Source organism: Furipterus horrens, unplaced genomic scaffold (genome assembly GCF_987537825.1).
Source record: "Furipterus horrens unplaced genomic scaffold, mFurHor1.1.pri manual_scaffold_3, whole genome shotgun sequence".
In the NCBI taxonomy this organism is placed as follows: domain Eukaryota; kingdom Metazoa; phylum Chordata; class Mammalia; order Chiroptera; family Furipteridae; genus Furipterus; species Furipterus horrens.
In genome coordinates this window covers 140,833,471-140,852,923 of record NW_028327173.1, presented here as the reverse complement: position 1 = coordinate 140,852,923, position 19,453 = coordinate 140,833,471, and the positions used below count along the sequence as shown (strand labels likewise).

The 19,453-nt window shown below is 43.3% G+C and overlaps 1 protein-coding gene and 1 non-coding gene across 2 annotated transcripts in view; one reads left to right on the top strand and one right to left on the bottom strand.

Moving 5' to 3' along the window:
- RYR3 (ryanodine receptor 3) overlaps positions 1-19,453 on the top strand; it is a 360,864-nt gene that overhangs the window by 239,043 nt on the left and 102,368 nt on the right. Inside the window, exons 47-52 of the mRNA XM_090268335.1 lie at positions 3,599-3,768; positions 6,247-6,467; positions 12,571-12,661; positions 14,322-14,462; positions 15,600-15,763; positions 17,823-17,901. Of these exons, the coding sequence (XP_090124461.1) occupies positions 3,599-3,768; positions 6,247-6,467; positions 12,571-12,661; positions 14,322-14,462; positions 15,600-15,763; positions 17,823-17,901 (866 nt within the window). The remainder of the gene's footprint in view (positions 1-3,598; positions 3,769-6,246; positions 6,468-12,570; positions 12,662-14,321; positions 14,463-15,599; positions 15,764-17,822; positions 17,902-19,453) is intronic.
- On the bottom strand, positions 408-514 carry LOC150016220 (U6 spliceosomal RNA). Its single transcript, XR_016510147.1, has one exon. It is a non-coding gene; the product is annotated as a U6 spliceosomal RNA (small nuclear RNA).

The window sequence follows — 19,453 nt, the reverse complement described above, 5'->3', positions numbered from 1 at the left end:
TCTGATGGCTAATGATATTGAGCATTCTTTCATATGCCTATGGACCTGTTTGTTCATGTCCTTTGCCCATTATTTAATTGGGTTGTCTGTCTTCTTGGTGTTGAGTCATATAAGTTCTTTATATATTTTGGAGATCAATCCTTGTCTGAGGTATCATTGGCAAATATGTTTTCCCATATAGTTGGTTCCCTTTTCACCTTGCTGACATTTTCTTTTGCTGAGCAGAAACTCTTTAGTTTGATGTTGTCCCATTTGTTTATTCTTTCGTTATTTCTCTTGCCTTAGATGTATCGGTGAAAATATTGCTACATGGGATATCTGAAATTTTCCTACTTATGTTTTCCTCTAGAACTTTTATAGTGTCATGGCTTACATTTAAGTCTTCGATCCATCTTGAGTTTATTTTTAAAAATATGGAACACTTCACAAATTTGCATGTCATCCTTGTGCAAAGGCCATGCTAATCTTCTCTATATCATTACAATTTTAGTATATGTGCTGCCAAAGTGAGTATGGTTGTTTATCTTAATGGTGTCACATTAGTCCCATAGTCTGTGTTCATTCCTTTTTATTTTTTTTTTTATTTTTGTTCCTCTTACTGGATAATTTCAAATGATCTTCTTTGAGTTTACTGATTTTTCTGATTGTTCCAGTGTGCTGTTGAAATGTTCTATAGAATTCTTCCATTCAGTCATTATATTCTTCAGTTTCAAAATTTCTGTTTTTACAGTTTCATATTTTCTCTTTGTTGAACTTGTCATCTTGTTCTCATATTGTTTTCCTGGTTTCAATAAATTGTTTTTCAGTGTTCTCTTGTAGCTCTCCGAGCATCTTTAAAATAATTATTGGGCATTGTCAGGCAATTCATGTATCTTCACTTTTTTAGGGTCAGTTACTAGAAGTTTACTGTGTCCCTATTGTGGCCTCATGCTGCTTCCTTGCTTTCTGTGATACTGGTGGCCTTGCATAGGTATATGCACATTTGAAGAATCAGTCATCTTTTCCAGACTTTATGGATTGACTTTGGCAAGGAAACACCTTCTCCTGTGGGTGTGGCATGTTGGAATGTGCTATGACCCCAAGTCTAGTGAAGCAAGGTGCCAAGTGCAGGGGTGTGTAGCAACTTTGGCCCTGGGGAAAGGGGTGATATCACCTCAGGGCCACTGGGTTCCACAACACTGACTACTGTGTGGTCCTTGGCAAGAACTACCAGGAGTCCTCAGTAACTGCAAGAGCTGTTCAGGTCCTTAGCAGGTTTCCAGGTCTAGTGACGAGGGACCAGGGCAGGCAGTGGTGGTGGTCAGAGCCAGTGGTATATACAGACTCAGCTGCAGGGACCAGTTACAGGTGCTTGTATGGCGGCACAGGCCAGTTGCATACACACACATAGTGGCAATGGCCACAGCCAGCAGCAAGGACAAGGGCCACCTATAGGCCCAGTAGCAGCTGTGGAAATCCTGGCTGTCAGCATGCATTCCTATGGCTTCAGAGTCTCACCACAGGTGCACAGCAGCAGAGGCCAGTGACAAGACTCTGGCCAGTGGTGTACTCTGACCAAAGGTGCTAGCTAGAGGTGAGCCCAGCAGTGCAGGCCATGGATAGGAGACAGGGCTGGAGCTGGCCCCACAAGCAGTGATGGGGTCCCTGGCTGTTGGTGTGCACGCCCATGGCTGCAGGGCCTCACCACACATGTACAGCAATAAAGGCGGGCAGTGGGAGTCCGTTCCTGCCTGCACATGTGGTGATGCTCTCCGCTGCAGGGGTCTAAGCCAGCATCTTGAACTTACGAAGCTGCAGAGGCTGCCAGTGCAAACCCTGAGTTTCAGCAGTAAGGGAGGTGGGAATGGAGAGACACTCAGGCATCTGGGCATCTGCAAACATGAAAAAGCTACAAAATTTGCCAGGGTTTTGTGATGGCTGTGCTGGCTGTAGGTTTCTTTAGTGGCAAAGCTGCTGAGATTCTCTGTAGAGCAGGTCACTGGGAACCACGCTGGCTCCTGCTGCATGGCTGACAGAGGTAGCCCCTGCCCTTCTTTCTTATTTGCAGCCATCTCCAGACATCTCAGCTTCACCAGTCTCTGGTGGGATGAGGGCAAAGTGGGTCCCTCTTGTGGTGCCCAAAAGTCTGGAGGAGATTACCACTCACCCCGCTCTCCCTTTTCCAGCGGGGGATGGAACTCCTTCTAGCTGAGGACTTCCCTCGTGACACTGAGCAGTGCCAGCCGGGACATGGGGTGATGCAGTCAAAATAAAGCTGTTCTTCCTTCCCTTTTTGTAAGGTGTTTTGTTCTGCTGTGTTACTGAAGTTTCTTAAGTGGACTCCCAGTACTATTTTTTGTTCATGGGTAGCTGTTTAATTCTTTATCTTTGAGACTGGGACCTCCTATTCCTCAATCTTGGTGACATCACTCTCGAAAATATCACATTTTTATAAAACTTCATCAAGCACATAGGATTATAGAGCCTCTGAGAAAACCTATGATAAAGAAAATAATGTTGAACTCAGTGTTTCCTAAATTTTTTTGAGCACAAAACATTTACTGATACATCATAAAAATAATGTTCCTTAGCACACCAGGTGTGTCCGAGAGGTTAATCCAGCCTTGGCCGTTCGGGTCCAGCTCTCCCTAGTGCTCAGGAGAGAAACGGCAGGCAGCTTCCCGTGGGGAAAGTCCCTCCCCTCCTGGCTTGCCCCAGCAACCTAGGACCATCACTGAATAGCACTAAATCTTAGCAGCTCTTAGGGTGCTTATGAAGTACAGTATTTAAGTATGCCATGACTATCGATTTATCACTTAGGGGCTGTCTTTCCTAGTTTATTTATGTTAACAAAATAGCAGGAGGAAGATTGTTTTTCTTTTTCCATCCTATTTCAAAAGGATTCTCCAAGTAAAGCAATTTTTATTTTCTTCATGGTATTCCCCACTTCATCTCTAAGTGTGTTCACTCAGATAAGGCTAGAATTATTGCATGATCTGATCTAAATTTCACCTAAGTCCAATAATGATTTTAAAATACTGGAAGATTTCCTCCGTTTTGTGCTGTTTCTCATGTAATAGCTATAGACACAACACACTTTTATATTTACTCTGCCTTATATTTTCTCCCTCCCTTTCTTATGTTATCAATCAACAAAGCAGTAGAGCAAGCCCTGATTCCTGGCATTTGCCCATTTCTGTGGTGTAAATGCTCTCACCATGACCAATTTCAAGCTACCAACATAATGTCACTGAGCACAGAGTTGGCACAAAGCACACCATTGTATTGTATTTCCAACATACAAAGACAATAGATGTAAACAATCTCAAGATAATCATTAGGAGGTAATGAATTTTGAGCATTTATCACATTTTTAAATATAATTTACTTAATTGTAAATTTTATTTTTTAATAATGAGCATATCTAACAACTGACAGAATTCCTAAAATTTTAACAACTGGCTCTTCCAAGCCAGTCTAAGCTAGATTCAGCGCAATATTATATTATTTCCAAAATTCCTGTTGCTGGTTAGGAGAACAAGCCATAGTCAAACTCTGTGTTGCCTTTGAGACTATGGAGTTAGAAAAGGGAAAATGACAGTCTCTATGTGTCTTTCAGATGGGTCTGTCAGCGAACCAGACATGGCAGCCAGCTTCTGCCCTGACCACAAGGCGCCCATGGTGCTGTTCTTGGACCGTGTTTATGGTATTAAGGATCAAACTTTTCTGCTCCATTTGCTGGAGGTTGGATTTTTACCTGACTTAAGAGCCTCTGCCTCTCTAGATACAGTAAGTAACTAAGATAAGAAAATATTTTCCCCATCACTGTAAATTAGTAACATTGGATTTAGAGGTGACTCTTTATCTATTCACTGATTACATACTAGTAGCTTGCTTTAAAGAATAAGAAAACAGAGGCGCCAAGAAATGGGAGATCTTAATTTATCGGGCCAGAGACTTAGTTGTATGTAAACTTGACCTCAAATATTCAGCCAGTTCCCACTATTCCAAAGTTTCTCAACATCTATACTATCCGTTGCAGGGGCAGGGGCCATCCTGTGACTTAGAGGATGTTTAGCAGCATCCTGGCCTCTACCCACAACCACCCCCAAACCAATTCTAGACTTCGCCAGCATTTCCTGTGGGACAGACATCACCCTCACGTGAGAAGTATGGCTCTATCACTTATGAAAAAGGCTGGCTGGCAATATCTTTCCCACTCTCACTCCCAACATTTAATACACTGAAGCTCATGGCACAACAAGGTCAGGACAAGAGGCCAAGGGCAAATCCAAGTTTGGAAGTCAAGTGTGAGGCATAGTAATCCAACATCAACAGACATCAGGACAGGAGGCCCAGGCCCCAGTTAAAGAGCACGGATGACTGAGGCCCCGAGTCAGGACTGAGCAGAAACACCATGCACTAGGAGTAGGGAGTCCAAGGACAAAAGACTAATTAAATCGGCTTAAGTCTAAGAACATTTTGCCAGTTCAGGGTTGTTTTCATTTTGTTTTTTTTTAGAGCTGGAAGCATGTCTTCTTGATTGATCATAAAGTTTCTCAAAGGCTCCACCTGGTGTCCAGCAGAGATAGCAGTCCTAAATTCTGGGATTGGTGTCAGGTAGCCAATGCCTTAACTGGATCCCATTTGAATGGGTTACCTGGAAATATGCAATCCCCAGTCTGAATGAGAGCTCCATCCCTATCTCTGGCTTGGGACCAAGGGAAGGTATATCTATGAAGGTGTTAGGGGTATGTGATCCTTTTTGGATAACTAAAACAATGCTCCCACAGCCTTTGTTTTCAGCTTTTCAATAAATTCCTTGGTTTAAAATATAATAACTCTTTAACTTGTGTGATGTCCCTAAGGTTCTTGAACCAAGCATTCAGTTTTTTATAGATAACATTAATAGTAAATGCTATTCTAGCATTTGGTGTCCAAAATCACATGTTTGTCTTAGCACCATCTACAAAAGAAGTTTTATATTCAGCTCCTCCGCACACACTTTCATGCATTCGCTTCTGAAAACTTTTAAGTCACTGTAATAAAAGCTCAGTCCGTCCTCATTTTAATAACTCTGTTAAAGTGATAAATGTGAAGGATTCAATATAATTACTCAAGCTTCTTAGAAGACAAGGTTTTGATAATATAGAAGAACACCCAGGAATGTGTACAGTTCAAAGAGAAGTTTATCAGATCATAAGTTACAGTTATAATTATGGCAATGACCACAGAAAATAATGATAATATTTCATCTCTGTGTATCTTGATTTTTTTTAAAGTTTTGCAGTTTTCAGAGATGATGGTTAAATATGCTTTGGCTGCCCTGGTTGGGTGGCTAGGTTAGTTGGAGCATCATCCTATACATCAAAAGGTTGTGGGTTCAATCCCCACTCAGGACAGATACCTAGGTTGCATGTTCGGTCCCTGGTCAGGGCGCATACAGGAGGCAACCGATCAATGTTTTTCTCTTATATTGATATTTCTCTCCTTCTTTCTTCATTCCTCTCTCTCTCCAAAAAATCAATAAATATATCCTCAGGTAAAGGTTAAATAAATAAATAAAATGCTTTGGCTAAATTCAGTATCCCTAAGTGAGCCTTCCCTGAATCTGGCCTGTCTAAATAAACAGGAGAGAACATTGTGAGTGAGAATCACAGCAGGTTTAGAGACACTTGTTCCCATGTAAAATGAGATCTGCCCCCATGTCACTTATTAGATTGTGAACTGTTCTTAATGCTCATAAATTCAGCGATGGGAGTCAGAGCTCCTCCACTTTCTGCAAAGCCAGTGAGTTTGGGAGCTTGCTCAGCCTTTACTCATTCACTAATTTCAGAATCGCAGGAAGACAGTTTGTGCATCTCCCTACAATGAAAAAAAAAAAAAAAAAAAAAAACACTAAAATGGGAATAATAATGTAGTTGAACTTTACAAACATCAAGGATGTTGGACTAGACTGGCCATCATGTGATTTTAATAGTTTAGAAATCTTTGAGGGGAATGGATGTTTGTGGATCATTTAAAATGAGTTAGGATCAGCCAGCCTGTGCTTTTCTCCCACTTATTTTTTAACAGGATTTTTTTTTAATTTATAATGCAAAAGAGCATTCATTATGCTTCTGAGAAGGTACAAAGTTGTTCACTTTGTTCCTGTGAAACACGGATATGTGTGAGCTTCCCTGCCCCGCTGATGGGCACTCAGTACACGGTGTAAACTTTGCTCTCTTTCCCAGGGAAATTGACCAGTGTCCCCACGCCCTTTCCTAGGTTTCCCTGAGCACCACAGAGGCTGCACTGGCACTAAATCGGTACATATGTTCTGCTATGCTTCCGCTCCTCACAAGATGTGCCCCTCTCTTTGCCGGAACAGAGCACTACACCTCTTTGATCGATTCTACACTCCAGACAATATACAGGCTTTCCAAGGGACGTTCCCTCACCAAAGCTCAGAGGGACACCATAGAAGAATGTTTGCTTGCCATTTGCGAGTAAGTGCGCCCCCACCCCATTTTTCACTGTGTGCCTGTATCCACGTCAGCTGCATTTGATTGTGTAATCAATCTAAAAACTGGTGAATCTGGTCTAAGGAAGCTTCCAGGCCTTCCATACACCAGCCCTCCCCCAAAGATCTCCTCTGAAAATGTGCTGGGACCAGACCCCTCTGCGGCAGGCTCTTTCCGATCCCTCCAGTAGGGTTGGGAGTACAGCTCAGCCTCTAGCCCTCAGGATTGGTGAACCAGGAGAGGAGACTGTCTTTCAGGCCTGAAGTATTACAATTAAGAACTAATGTTTTAGTCCCTAAGACAGAGCCAGAGCAGGGTTTTCCCCTCTAAATGAGTGGACCTTTAGCACAGAGGCCAGACTCTACAAGTGTGAATCAAAGCAGCCCATCTCTAGCCCTCAGAGACTGGGAGCAAAGAGAAGGCATCTCCAGTCCCAGTGGGGAAGTAATGGCAATAGTTTTCACCACCGCAGCTAGGCATCAGAGCCACCAAGGACAGAGGATAAAGTCACTCCCAGAGCCTTGGCTCCCCAGGGAACTCGTCAGGTCGGGTGGGGTCAAAGGAGGAAGGGCTCTTCCTTTAGCAGGTTGCAGCACCTGGTCCAGGACCAGGGACTCCTGCTTGAAGCCAGTTTTTCACCTCAGCTTCGTGTTAGGATCACCTGGGGAAATACTAGGTGAATACCCTGGTGCCCAGGTCATACTTCTGTCCCCAACATCCAGCCTCTAGGGATGAGACCAAGACCTCTAGCTTTTGAAGTTGCCAGCTGATTCCATAATGCAGCCAAGATTGAGACAGAGACAGGACCAACAGACCAGCTGGGTGTGGTCATCATTCTTATTGAATAAGCTGTTTCCTAATCACACAAGATGACTATGTATTGAGGGGCTAGGGCTACCTAGGGAGGAAAAAAAGTTGACTGGTGCTTTTAGAACATCAAACTAAAAGGTAATCTCACACTTAATATTTCAAATATAAGAATGATCCTTACATTTAAAGTGCTTTATTAAAAATTAAGCTTTACCTGTTGTCTTTCTATCTTCTAATGCCTATAGGCTTCAACTATTGAGTTGGCCAAAAAGTTCACTCGGTTTCTTCCATAAAATAAATTTTTCATTTTCACAAATAAATTTATTTATTTGCATATTTTGAGTATGTTGGCTCTCTCCCACATGGTAGAACGTTGATTATTCTCAATTAATGTCTTGATTTGATTGCTATCAACTTCTACTGTGAAGCATTGTCCAGTGAGAAATCTCCAGCATGAAACTTTGCAAACCACTTTTGACATATTCAATCAGTCACAGGACCTTCTCCATACACTGCACAAATCATTTTTGTGTGTTTCAGTTGCATTTTTACCTTTCTTGAAATAATAAAGCATAATATGCCAAAAATGTATATTTTCTTCTATCTTCAATATATAAATGGCTATACAAAAGTTCACCAATTTTGATGTGTGTTTTTTTAATGAACACTAGTATGACAGCTGTCACAATACAATCTAACAAAATTGTTTCAATTGAAGTTAAAGACAACTAAGCACTGAACTTTTTGGCCAACCGAGTATTTCAGGGGACAAGCTATACTGTTGTACAGTACTGTTTGCCTGGGATGTGCAGTAGAGGACAGAGGATGGAGGGTGGGAGAGGGCCTCCACCAAAGCCCCATAAAAGGGGTTTCTCTCTGAGCTTCTCCACCAAAGTCAGGGCCTGTCCATTTATTCCAACATTATTATAACTGGCAGAGAATTAAGTTCATTCAAATTTTTTGGTGTTGAAAGAGAGACAGAGCTGGGGAGAAATGCTTATCAGCATCCAGGAATCAATAGAGTGCCCGGATTTCCACTCTGCCACTTCAGAAAGAAGAGTGATGGCCCCATTACTTGTATAAATGGGTCTCCGCTTTTCTTCTCAATGGTGGCAAGGGAATAAAGAATAAGTTTACACACAAAGAAATTCTATCACTATTGATTCTGTAATTGGCTGGTGACCACCTCGTAGCAGCTGCAAATCTTGTTCTGCCTTTTGCTAGATCTGAGCTCAGCAGGTGTCTTAGGAACGAGACCAACCGACAGCCCTGACTCCCAGGATAAGCTGTTTCTCAGTACTAAAGTCCTGTAGGTGGGACTGATATTAGCTGCAAATGCTTTTAAAGAATCAGACCTTGGGGAAATTAGAAGTTACATCCAAGTAAAAATTTAGCTGACAGCCCTATTACTATACTTGGCGGAGCTTCCACACTACTCCTCTTGGTCCATATGAGCTCCACATAAACCGAAAAGCTGGTACTTAACTATGTCATTATGTATTTTTTAACAAGTCAGGAGTCAAAAGAGTTAGAGATTTATTTCGTGCCTTGATTTTATTCGTTAGTCCATCTTAGGTGATATTACCAATAAGCTAAACAAGAATGTGAAAAGCTGAGTAATTTTACATGATAATTACTGGAGGCAGCAACAAGGCCATTTACTTAGAGTCTATTTTGACTGACCCTTTTCACTGCAGGGCTTTTTATTCCAAGAGCAGCTCTAGGGAAAGTAGTGAAACAGGCGAGTTTCATTGTCCATCTCTATTGGTGTCCATCCTCCTTGCTGTGGATGTGTCCAAGGCTTTCCTTCCCAGCATTCAACACTTGACCATCAAAGTTATTAACTTTGCCTCCACAGTTCCTTGGGCATCTGAGGAAGGAATTCATGGGTTCATGAACTGAACTTACATGCCAGATTGTGTGTACTGGGTACACGTACTTTTCTCTGGAGAAAATCCAGAGGTTCCTCTAGGCTTTTAAAAAGTTTGGCCAGGACTTCTGGTCAAGATGGAGATGTAGGTATACACGCTTCATCTCCTCGCACAACCAGAGAAAGAATTACAACCAGATCTCAAAAACACATAATCAGAACTGTCAGAAAAGTGAGCTATATGGAAGTCTGACAACCAAGGACTTAAAGAAGCCACATTCATCCAGACAGGTAGGAGGGGTGGAGTCACGGAGTTGAGGGATGGAGAGGAGGTGTGGCTCAGACAAGCAGCAGCAGAATGGACGGCCCCACAATCACATGTGGTGGATAAAAATCAGGAGGGACACCTGGGGAGCCAGCGATCCAAGCCCCAAGCCAGATCAAACAGCCCAGCTTCCAGCACCAGGAAGATAACCTCCCATTTCCTTGAGCTGTAAAAACCAAAAGGGTTACGGTGGCAGAAGAACTGCTGGGTTTTTGCCACTTAAAGGGCCTGCATGGTCTTAGAACATACGTAAACCCCAGGGCAGCAACTGGAAGGGCACCAATCGCATGTGAGAAGTGGGTGAAGTGACTGAAAACAAGGCAAATGCCAGGCACGTTGCCAGAAGCCAGACAGCAGCATTGTCCCCTCTCTGAGACCCACCACCACACACAGAGCCACAAAGTGGTGAAGTCAGTAGCCCTAGCCTGGCAATTGCCTAAGGCTCCACCACACACAATTTACAGGTGCCTTTGCTACATAGACCATGCTACTAAGTTAGGGAGTCAAAGCAGCTCTACCTAATACACAGAAACAAACACAGGGAGACTGGAAAATTGAGGAGACAAATATTGCCCAAATGAAAGAACAGAAAAAGAACTAAATAGAGATAACCAACCTATCTGATGCAGAGTTCAAAACACTGGTGATAAGGATGCTCAGAGAACTCAAAAGAGTATGGCAAAAAAAATAAAGAAATGAAGGTTGCATAAAGTAAAGAAAAATCTACAGGGAACCAACAGTGAAGGGAAGGAAGCTGGGATTCAGATCGGTGATTTGGAACAAAAGGAAGAAGTAAACATTTAACCAGAACAGAAGAAACAAAAAGGCAAAAAAATGAAGAGAGGATTAGGAACCTCTGGGACAACTTTAAAATATCAACATCTGAATCATAGGGGTGTCAGAAGGAAAAGAGGAAGAGCAAGAAATTGAAAACATATATGAAAAAAATAATGAAAGAAAACTTCCCTAATTTGGCAAAGGAAATAGACATACAAGTCCAGGAAGCACAGAGAGTCCAAGCAAGTTGGATCCAAAGAGGACCACACCAAGACACATCATAATTAAAATGCCAAGGGTGAAAGATAAAGAAAGAATCTTAAAAGCAGCAAAAGAAAAGCAGCATTAACTACAAAGGAGTTCCCATAAGACTATCATTGGATTTCTCAAAAGGAACTTTGCAGGCTTGACAGGACTAGCAAGAAGTATTCAAAGTAATGAAAAGCAAGGACCCAAAACCTAGGTTATCCAGCAAAGCTATCATTTAGAATGGAAGGGCAAATAAAGTGCTTCCCAGACAAGGTAAAGCTAAAGGAGTTCATCATCACCAAGCCATTATTACATGAAATGTTCTTATTTAAGAAAAAGAAGATCAAAACTATGAACATTAAAATGACAACAAACTCACAACTATCAACAACTGAATCTAAAAAACAAAAATAAACTAAGCAAACAACCAGAGCAGGAACAGAATCATAGGAAAATGGCTTCATGAAGAAATCTGAACCCAAATCTGGTTGGCTGACTTTTCTAAAAGTTACAGGAAAGATCTGCAAAATGTTTTCTGTCCTGAAACTATACTGTTAATTGGAAAGGACGCTGTATTCTGAAACCTGCAAAATTTTCTGGACTCTTGCAAGAGTTATTTCCAACACTTGTAAACAAACAACATTCATGCTCCAACTTGACATTCCAGAGTTAATTTTGTCCCCATTTAAATGAATAAATCGAATGTATGTGTCAAAAAAAAAAGTTTGGCCATCTAATTTGTGACGAGATAGATGGACCTAGAGAGTACTACACTAAGTGAAATAAGCCAAACAGAGAAAGAAAAATACCATATGATTTCACCTATTTTTGGAAACTAAAAAACAAAATAAATGAACAAACAAAACAGAAACAAACTCATAGATACAGAGAATAAACTAATAATTGCCAGAGGGGAGGTTAGTTGCTGGGGACTGAGCGAAAAAGGTGAAGGGGTTAAGAAATACAAATCAGCAGTTACAGGAGGCTTGAGGCTGTAAAGTACAGCACAGGGAATATGGTCAATGATATTACGGCACCAGATGGTTACTAGACTTAGGGTGATCATCGTATAAGTTATATAAATGCCCTATCACTGTTATATGCTATAATACTGTATGTCAACTATAACTGAAAAGTAATTTTTTTAATCTAAAAAAAAGGTTAAAAAGTTTGTCAATCTAAACATAAAGGCTAAATCAATGTAGCTTATCTCTCCTTTGTCTATCTCAGAATTTACTGCCCCCAATACCAAGGCCATGAACTCTTTGATAATTGGATCAATCACGCTCTAATTAGGTAGTGCATTTGCCCTTTAAAGGAGTGTTTTTGAGGATGGAAACTTAACCCAGAGAAATAATTCCAATAATGAGAATTTCAAGGATTATACAGTAACTCAGGGGGCCTTAAAATTCCCTTCAGATCATAGCAACAGGAGGCTTCAGATAGCTTCTGCCTTTGCGGAGTTCAAGGCAATTTGCAGTCCTTAGAAGATTGACAGCTGCCACAGGAAAGGGAGGGGTGGAGAATGGTGGAAAATGGGGAAGGGACTAGTCAAAGAACATTTATGAACGACTCGTGGACATGGACAACAGCGTGAGGATTAACTGTGGAAGCAGGGAGTGGGCTGGGTGGAGAAGGGCAAAGGCGGAAAAAATTGGGACAACTGGAATAGAATAAACAAGAATAAAAAAGTTAAAAAATAGTAAATTATATTTCTTAAAAAGAATAAAAGCCCCCTCTTTCTATATTCTTTGCACTCAGTCAGTGGCTATACTTTGTGCATAGACTCTAGAACATCATGTCAAATGGTGATTGAAATTTAACCTCAGGTACCTCGATTCATTAGCCACATGTCCGCCTTTCTGTATTTTAACTATACTCAGTTTTTACAGTGTTTTATCGTGGACTGTGCTTTCACCCACAATTTTGTGTTTTCAGAGCTCGTGGTTTTGAGGCTGAGCTTTCATAAATGGTTATTGCTGAATGTTTCTTTTGATCTTTATTATTGTCTTTATTTTTTTACTCCGTTCTCCTGTTTTCCTTACTCCACTGCGCAGTCACCTGAGGCCTTCCATGTTACAGCAGCTCCTGCGACGCCTTGTTTTTGATGTGCCCCAGCTCAACGAATACTGCAAAATGCCCCTGAAGGTAAAGCTCTCTTGTTACTGAAAAACAGGCCGTGGCACAGGATGATTGCCTTGTAAAACATGATGTCTTCACAATTTGGGGAGCAAAGTGCACATTAAATGGGTTCTATCTACTCCTTTAAGTTGAGAGCTAACAAGATGCAACCCACATAATCAGCCCCTTCCTGAGTGTGTATGGGTGAAAGAGAGTAGATCTTCTGGATGCATGAGGTGCCCCAGCGAGCTGTGTTGGCCTTCTACCCACCGCTGGTTACTTCCCAGAGGTTAATTAGGGGACCTGGGTTTGTGCTTTCCTGCCTTAATTAGCTTTTCAGAATGTCTGCAATCTCAAAAACCTTTGAAGGTCTGTGATTATTCATTTAAGTACAAAATCTAAAATGTCCCTTCTCTCTTCCAGACTGTTTTGTGATGTTATTCTTCTTTTGTAACAGATCCCACCTCCCCCTTTTTTCTTATTTTTTTTGAATTTTTCTTTACTAATGAAAAGGAAGACCAGAGAGACCTCTCCACCCCCCTGACACCTCTCTCTCCTCATTTCTGATTTTCTAATCAATTACAAACATTTTATAACTAGCACTGTGAGCCCTGTGGCCTGGGGTGTGGCACCACAATCAGCCCCCATACAAGAGGGCAGTTTTTTATCCTTTACCTTTGCGGCAATATTATCATATTCAAAAGTGTCAGCCCATGCCAAAATTCTGCCTAGTGATTTTAACAGAATTGTTCCTTCTTTTCAGAATTAGTCCGGGCAAGGATTTCAAGAAGCATTTTACTGGGATAAACAGAATTCCCAGGAGCCTATAGTTCAATCTCTTTCTCCCCACCAGGCAGAGAACAGCTTGTATGTTGTCAGAGATTCCACCTCCCTGCAAGGGCTCATTCGACTCTCTAACCCTGACCACTCCGTTCTAATCTCAAAAAGTACCATAGCTGAGAACCACAGTTCTCACAGTTCAACTTGACATTGCTTCCTCAGCAGGCCTGTGCTGTCAGCTGGATTCTGGCTCCCAAAGAGGCATCATGAATAGCCCTCAATGAGCTCACTTCTACCTCCTAGTTCAGGGATTTTTCTTGGCGGATGTGGATCCCACTTGCTGGGATGGGAACATTGGCAGTGTGCTTCTGCCCTCTGCTGGCTCTATATGGAACTACTGTAACAGTTTGGCCATCGGAAGACTGCAGTGAAAGGGAAGGAAGCCATGGGCACTGATTCACCTAGAAAAAATCCTCAGATCCACAACGTGCTCCCCAACACCCCCTCCCCATGTCAGCATCACCCAGCGTCTTCCAGATTTATAAGCAAAGGTCTCAGAAGAAATTCTTCCTACCCACAACTGGCTGGAACAACACACAGAGGCTACCTTCAGAGAGTAGAATTTTCTCATTTGGAATGGAGATAGTTATCCATTTTTTAGTAAGTGCTAAAGGCACAGCAGGAGGCATGAGAATTAATTAGACAGATTCAGTTCCAGCTGGAGCCCGTCAGACATGAAGCAGACCATTCCTGGTGGTGTCTGGGGGCCTCTGTAGATAACTCGGCTGTTGCAGAGGTTGGGCTCCCCTGATGGCTGCTGGCTGTTTTCTTCTCCCCTGCATGTTATTGGTGCCTGTGGATCCCCTCTACCCCTCACCACCACGCGATCCTGTTCCGGACCCTCCAGCTTCTGACGAATCACTACGAACAGTGCTGGAAGTACTACTGTCTGCCTTCAGGGTGGGGGAGCTACGGTCTCGCTGTGGAGGAAGAACTGCACCTGACGGAGAAGCTCTTCTGGGGGATTTTTGACTCCCTCTCCCATAAGGTAAGGGCAATGCTTCTCGAACAGAAAAGGGAGCCCTCAGCGACCCAGGTTGCTACAAACCACAAGCATGTCATATACATTCATCCTCATCTGCACTCCCTGAAACAGGAACTGCCCTAACATGAGCAAAGTCTCAGAGCAACAGAGTGACTAGTCAGACACACAAAGCTAATACAGGGGAGAGAAGCTACCAGAGTCAATGCAAAAATATTTCCTGGTTTCAGTCTTGTTGACTGACGCCACCACCATTCCTGGCTTGCAACGTCATGTGGCCCCTGTTAGCCAGTCTTTACAGGTTCAGAAGTTGTGACATCCGCTCTGAGGTTAGGATGTGGAATTTCCAGGACACTTGAAGCCACAGCGGGACAGGTCCTCCCAGCCACTCGTTTGAGGAGGCTGAGGGAGAACTGAGGGCCTCGGAACCCAGAGCCTTCCTGCACCATCTGATTGAAATGCAGCTCCAATACTCAGACTTGCTTCCACGTCCCTGATCCAGTTTATCTAGATGTTTGAGGTCATCGGCCTTAAAAGTAGAACACAAGTAGGTCTGGTTTTCTTACAGAAATCTGGAACATGCACTTACATCTTCTTTATGCCTTTATTCCTATGGTCTATAAAAGGAGATCAAAAGCTGATCCTAACCCCATGTTATTTGACTGAAACACTTTCCTGGCAGGGTTCAAGAGAGAATGCACGTGCTATTGAGTGGTCTGCTGGTTGTATCAATGTGTGACCATATCAGCTACTGAAGAGCCTGGCACAGTTTCTTATGCCCTCTCCATTTACAGGCTGGGTCAGTTACTGCAAGCCTCTGTGGCCAGTTCATAGGCATTTCTGGCCTAACAATCACCACTTTAACCCTTTGACATTCCTAAAATTCACTATGTAGGAGATACTGATTTAAACCTTGATGTAACGTTTTTCGACTTAAAGCAAATGGTGAACTGAGAGCTTTACTGGCTGTCATGTCGTCCTCCAAGGATCCCTCGGTTTCCACTGTATGTCTTATTAGAGGACTTCCGTGTTGCCACGTTGGTTAACCCGAACAAATGAATGCATTACTAATTGGTGGATGTGTCTGCCTGGTGGCCACGGTTCTGGTTTCCGTACTAACATGGCCTTTGGTTTTCCTCACAGAAGTATGACCCAGATCTTTTCCGAATGGCCCTGCCTTGTCTCAGTGCCATAGCCGGGGCGTTGCCACCAGATTACTTAGACATCAGAATCTCAGCCACGCTGGAGAAACAGATCTCCATGGATACAGAGGGCAACTTTGACCCCAAGCCTATCAGCACCATGAAGTGAGTCCAGAATCATCTCTAAGCTGGTTCTACACTTTGCCCAGTGGCCAGTGTTTCTCTCTCAGAAGGTAGCAAGAACTTTAAGAGTCTCTTCCTTCCCTCCTGCCAACACTGTTGGTCATTTCTCTTGCCACTACAAGTCACATGAGGCACTGGGTTTTGTTTGCGGTTCCTGAAAGATTCATCCAGCCATACCTGATTATACAGTATACTGTATTATAATATTCTGGACTTTTGTTTCAGAGGGTGGTTTTAGTTTATTTATGATACAAGATGGGTGCTCTCCACAAATAAATGTCATCTGAGGCATTGCAAGAACCACCATGACAAATGAGGCAATTAATTTATTAATGAGTTTTTTTGACAAAATCGTCACTCTTTGGGAATTAGGCCTGTACAGTTCCAGTAGTGTCGTACATCAAAACCACTCCATAAATAACACTCAGCAGAGCCCCGGTAAGGCCTCCGGCATGACGACAGGGCAGCGCAGATTCTTACCTGAGAGACCAGCCCTGCTCTCTGCTGTGCCAAGGGTGCTAAAACTTTGGAACAAGCCTATAGCCGCACCTTTAATTTCTCCCTCTGATGCTCCAGCACCTCTCACTGGAGATGGTTACGCCATGGACAAAACATACACTTGAACTTGGCTGGTGGCAGTTATGCCCCAGCCATGATCATGTGTCATGAGGTGTGCGGTGTTCACCTCCAGGTACGTGTTAAAAGAAGAGCCCTGAAATTTTTTTAGCATGAGCAGGGAAGGTGAGACCTCCTATTTGAGCCCCTCGGACTGGTGTTTTGTGGCCATAGTTCTCAAATGACAGCCACGGCCTGAGCCCTTTCCTGGGGCTGTCAGCTGCGATAACGTATAAAATTCACCTCCGGGGACGTTAAGTGCACAGTCCATCAGACAGAGCCTTAAGCTGAGTGGATGGTGAGAAACAGAATCGAACCTGCTGTAAGAAAGGGGTAAGGGACCAAAGAGAAGGCAGGTGTGTCCTCCGGACACCTTCACCCTATGAAAATATTAGTGTGCTGAAGGATGACAACTGGAATAATAACATGGATGCTTTTATAAACATTATGAGACAACATTACACTCTAGCAATTGTGTGCTAATGAGCAATTCCATGTTAATTTGAGAGTTCTCATTTCTTCACATATACTTTGACATCAGTATGGTTCTTCAAGTAATGTGAGTAAGAGAGACTAACTTTGGCTAACTTGAGCAGGAAAGGACCTTATTGCAAGAATAAGGAGTGATTATCAAAACCTAGCAAAAGGCTGACTAACCCACCCTCAGCAAGGACAGAAACCAAGACAAAGTAGCCAAATGGACAATCTTCAGGCGTCCCTGTTGGATAAATCCCCTTGAAGAGTTTGCTGCCCTGGTCTCACCTGACTCAATATTTACATTCCCATAAAAATGAGTCTGAATGGCCTAGTCAGATGCCCATTCTCAAACAGTTCACATAAGATTGTGTGCAAGGCAAGATTTGTTCCTCAAAGGAAAAGGGAGGTGCTATAACCAACAGAAGGGACAAAAGCTGTTAGACTACTATACTTTCAAAATTCTAGTATTTAAGTATGAGTCACTGAACCCAAAAAAAGTAGACAACCACTATTTTTGTAGCATTTGGTCCTCTAGCTACCCATTCCTGCCATTCCCAAAGTGCAGCCATGAGGCCAGTGTCTTTGAATGAAGAGATTCTCACTATGTAACTAGACAGGTTTGACTCAGGAGCCATAGTGATTCTTCAGGGGCCAAGAGGACCCAGAACAGCTGGAGGGAGGCCACCCATACAGCAGAGCCTTCTGTGGAAAGGTCCTCTGATTGGACCTGGGTGGGTCTGTGATTGAGTGGATAGGCCACGCCTTATGCTCAGGAAGTTCCCTGTGTCTGGTGTCCAGCTTCAGCTTTGGGTAAGACGATGGATCACATCCATCTTCTGAGGGCTGATTGTTGCTTCTGGCCATCTTTTCAGCACATCTGGCTGAGGTGCTTGGGGAGATTGTAATTTGTTTTTCCTTTTTTTTTTTTCTTTTCCCCTTCTCCTTTTAGTTTCTCCTTACCTGAAAAATTGGAATACATCGTCACCAAGTATGCTGAGCATTCACATGATAAATGGGCCTGTGTAAAGGTAGGGATTATCTTCCACCTGACAATTGTCACGGGGAAAGTCAGCCCAAGAACATTAAAGGGTCCAATCCTAGAAATCTACCTGATCTAAGAGACTTGCCATCCAAGAGCATTAATTATTTCTGAGCAGGATCAGTGGAGTTTAGAGAAATAATTGAAGGTGCTGCTTTTTTTATTTCTCCAGAAAATTATTCATTCTGTGTGTGTTCACTTCTTTTCCAACATTGCATTTCCTGGAGTTTGCACCCAAGTGTGTGCTTGTGTGTGTCTGATGTGATTACTTAATACAGGGTGGGAGGCTTTATTACATTTTTCCTTTATTTTGGGGGGGTGGGGGTGGGGAATGAAATTGAAAGCCTTAACCTCGCACTTTGCTCGGAAACGGGATTTTATCCTAGGGAGGAGGGAGCACATCCTCCTGTGGCAGGCAGCGGCAGGAGTCCCAGACACTCCCTATTAATAAGCCTGTCCATCTGGTGTTTAAATTCCTCAGCACATGAGGTCAGGCTGCTTAATAAGTTTAATTGCTCTGTCAGCCCTTTAATGCTGGCAAGCAGCGTGGAAGGAATGTGCCAAAGACGTCCAGGATTCCTGTCGGCGGCCAGTTAAAGACTGGGGCCAGCGCTCAGCTGCAGCTTCAGAATGGAACTGCGGACCAAGTCCACAGCAAGGACACAGCAGCCACCTGCACACAGTGCTCTCTGGAGAGGGGACACCGGGGACCACTGGCTGAGCATCTGCATTGGTCTAGGCTCAGCTCTTCTTCCATGTCCCTGTTGAGGGCAGATGATCACAACAATCATTGTAACTGTAGAATAGGCTAATGCTTCCCAATTCAAGAGCAGGGCTTGGCAAAACTTTCCTGTAAGGCACCAGAGAGTAGACACTGTAGGCTCTGTGGCCAGGCAGTCTCCGTTGCAGCCCCTCCTCGCTGCCATTGTAGCACAGAGGCAGCGACAGTGCGTAACTGAGAGTGTGTGCCTGTGTTCCTGTAAAACCGCATTTATAAAACAGATGGTCAGCGGATTTGGCCCGAGGGCTGCAGTCGGCTGAACCTTGCTCAAGAGCACCTGTATTTTCTCAGCACTCTTTACATATGCCGTGTGGCCAGCCTGTGAAACAGGGAGAAGCACCACCCCGTTCATGCATAGCAATGGCCAGTCCATCACTAAGCCATGTGGATTCACCTCCTTAGTCTCTCTTGAATCAAATAGCTCTCTCTACCCCAACCCCACAGCTTTAGTTCAAGGTACTGGCCTCTTCGGCCAGAGGATTGTGATAATCTCCTAAGCAGTCTGCCCATGAGCCTGTTCTCCCGTCTGTTTGTCACACTGCAGGCAAGTGATAGTTTCAGCACACTAAACCTGGTCCTGGCCTCCCACTGTTCTCCATTACAGTCCCTTCTCCTTGTTAAGATTCCTTAATAGTTTCTAACTATTTTTAGTACAAAGGTCAAAATCTTTAGTATGGCCTGATAGGCACTGCCTAATCTGGCCTCTGCTACTGTCTCTAGCCTCACCTCTCCGTTCACCCTCTGCGCTCCAGACACACCC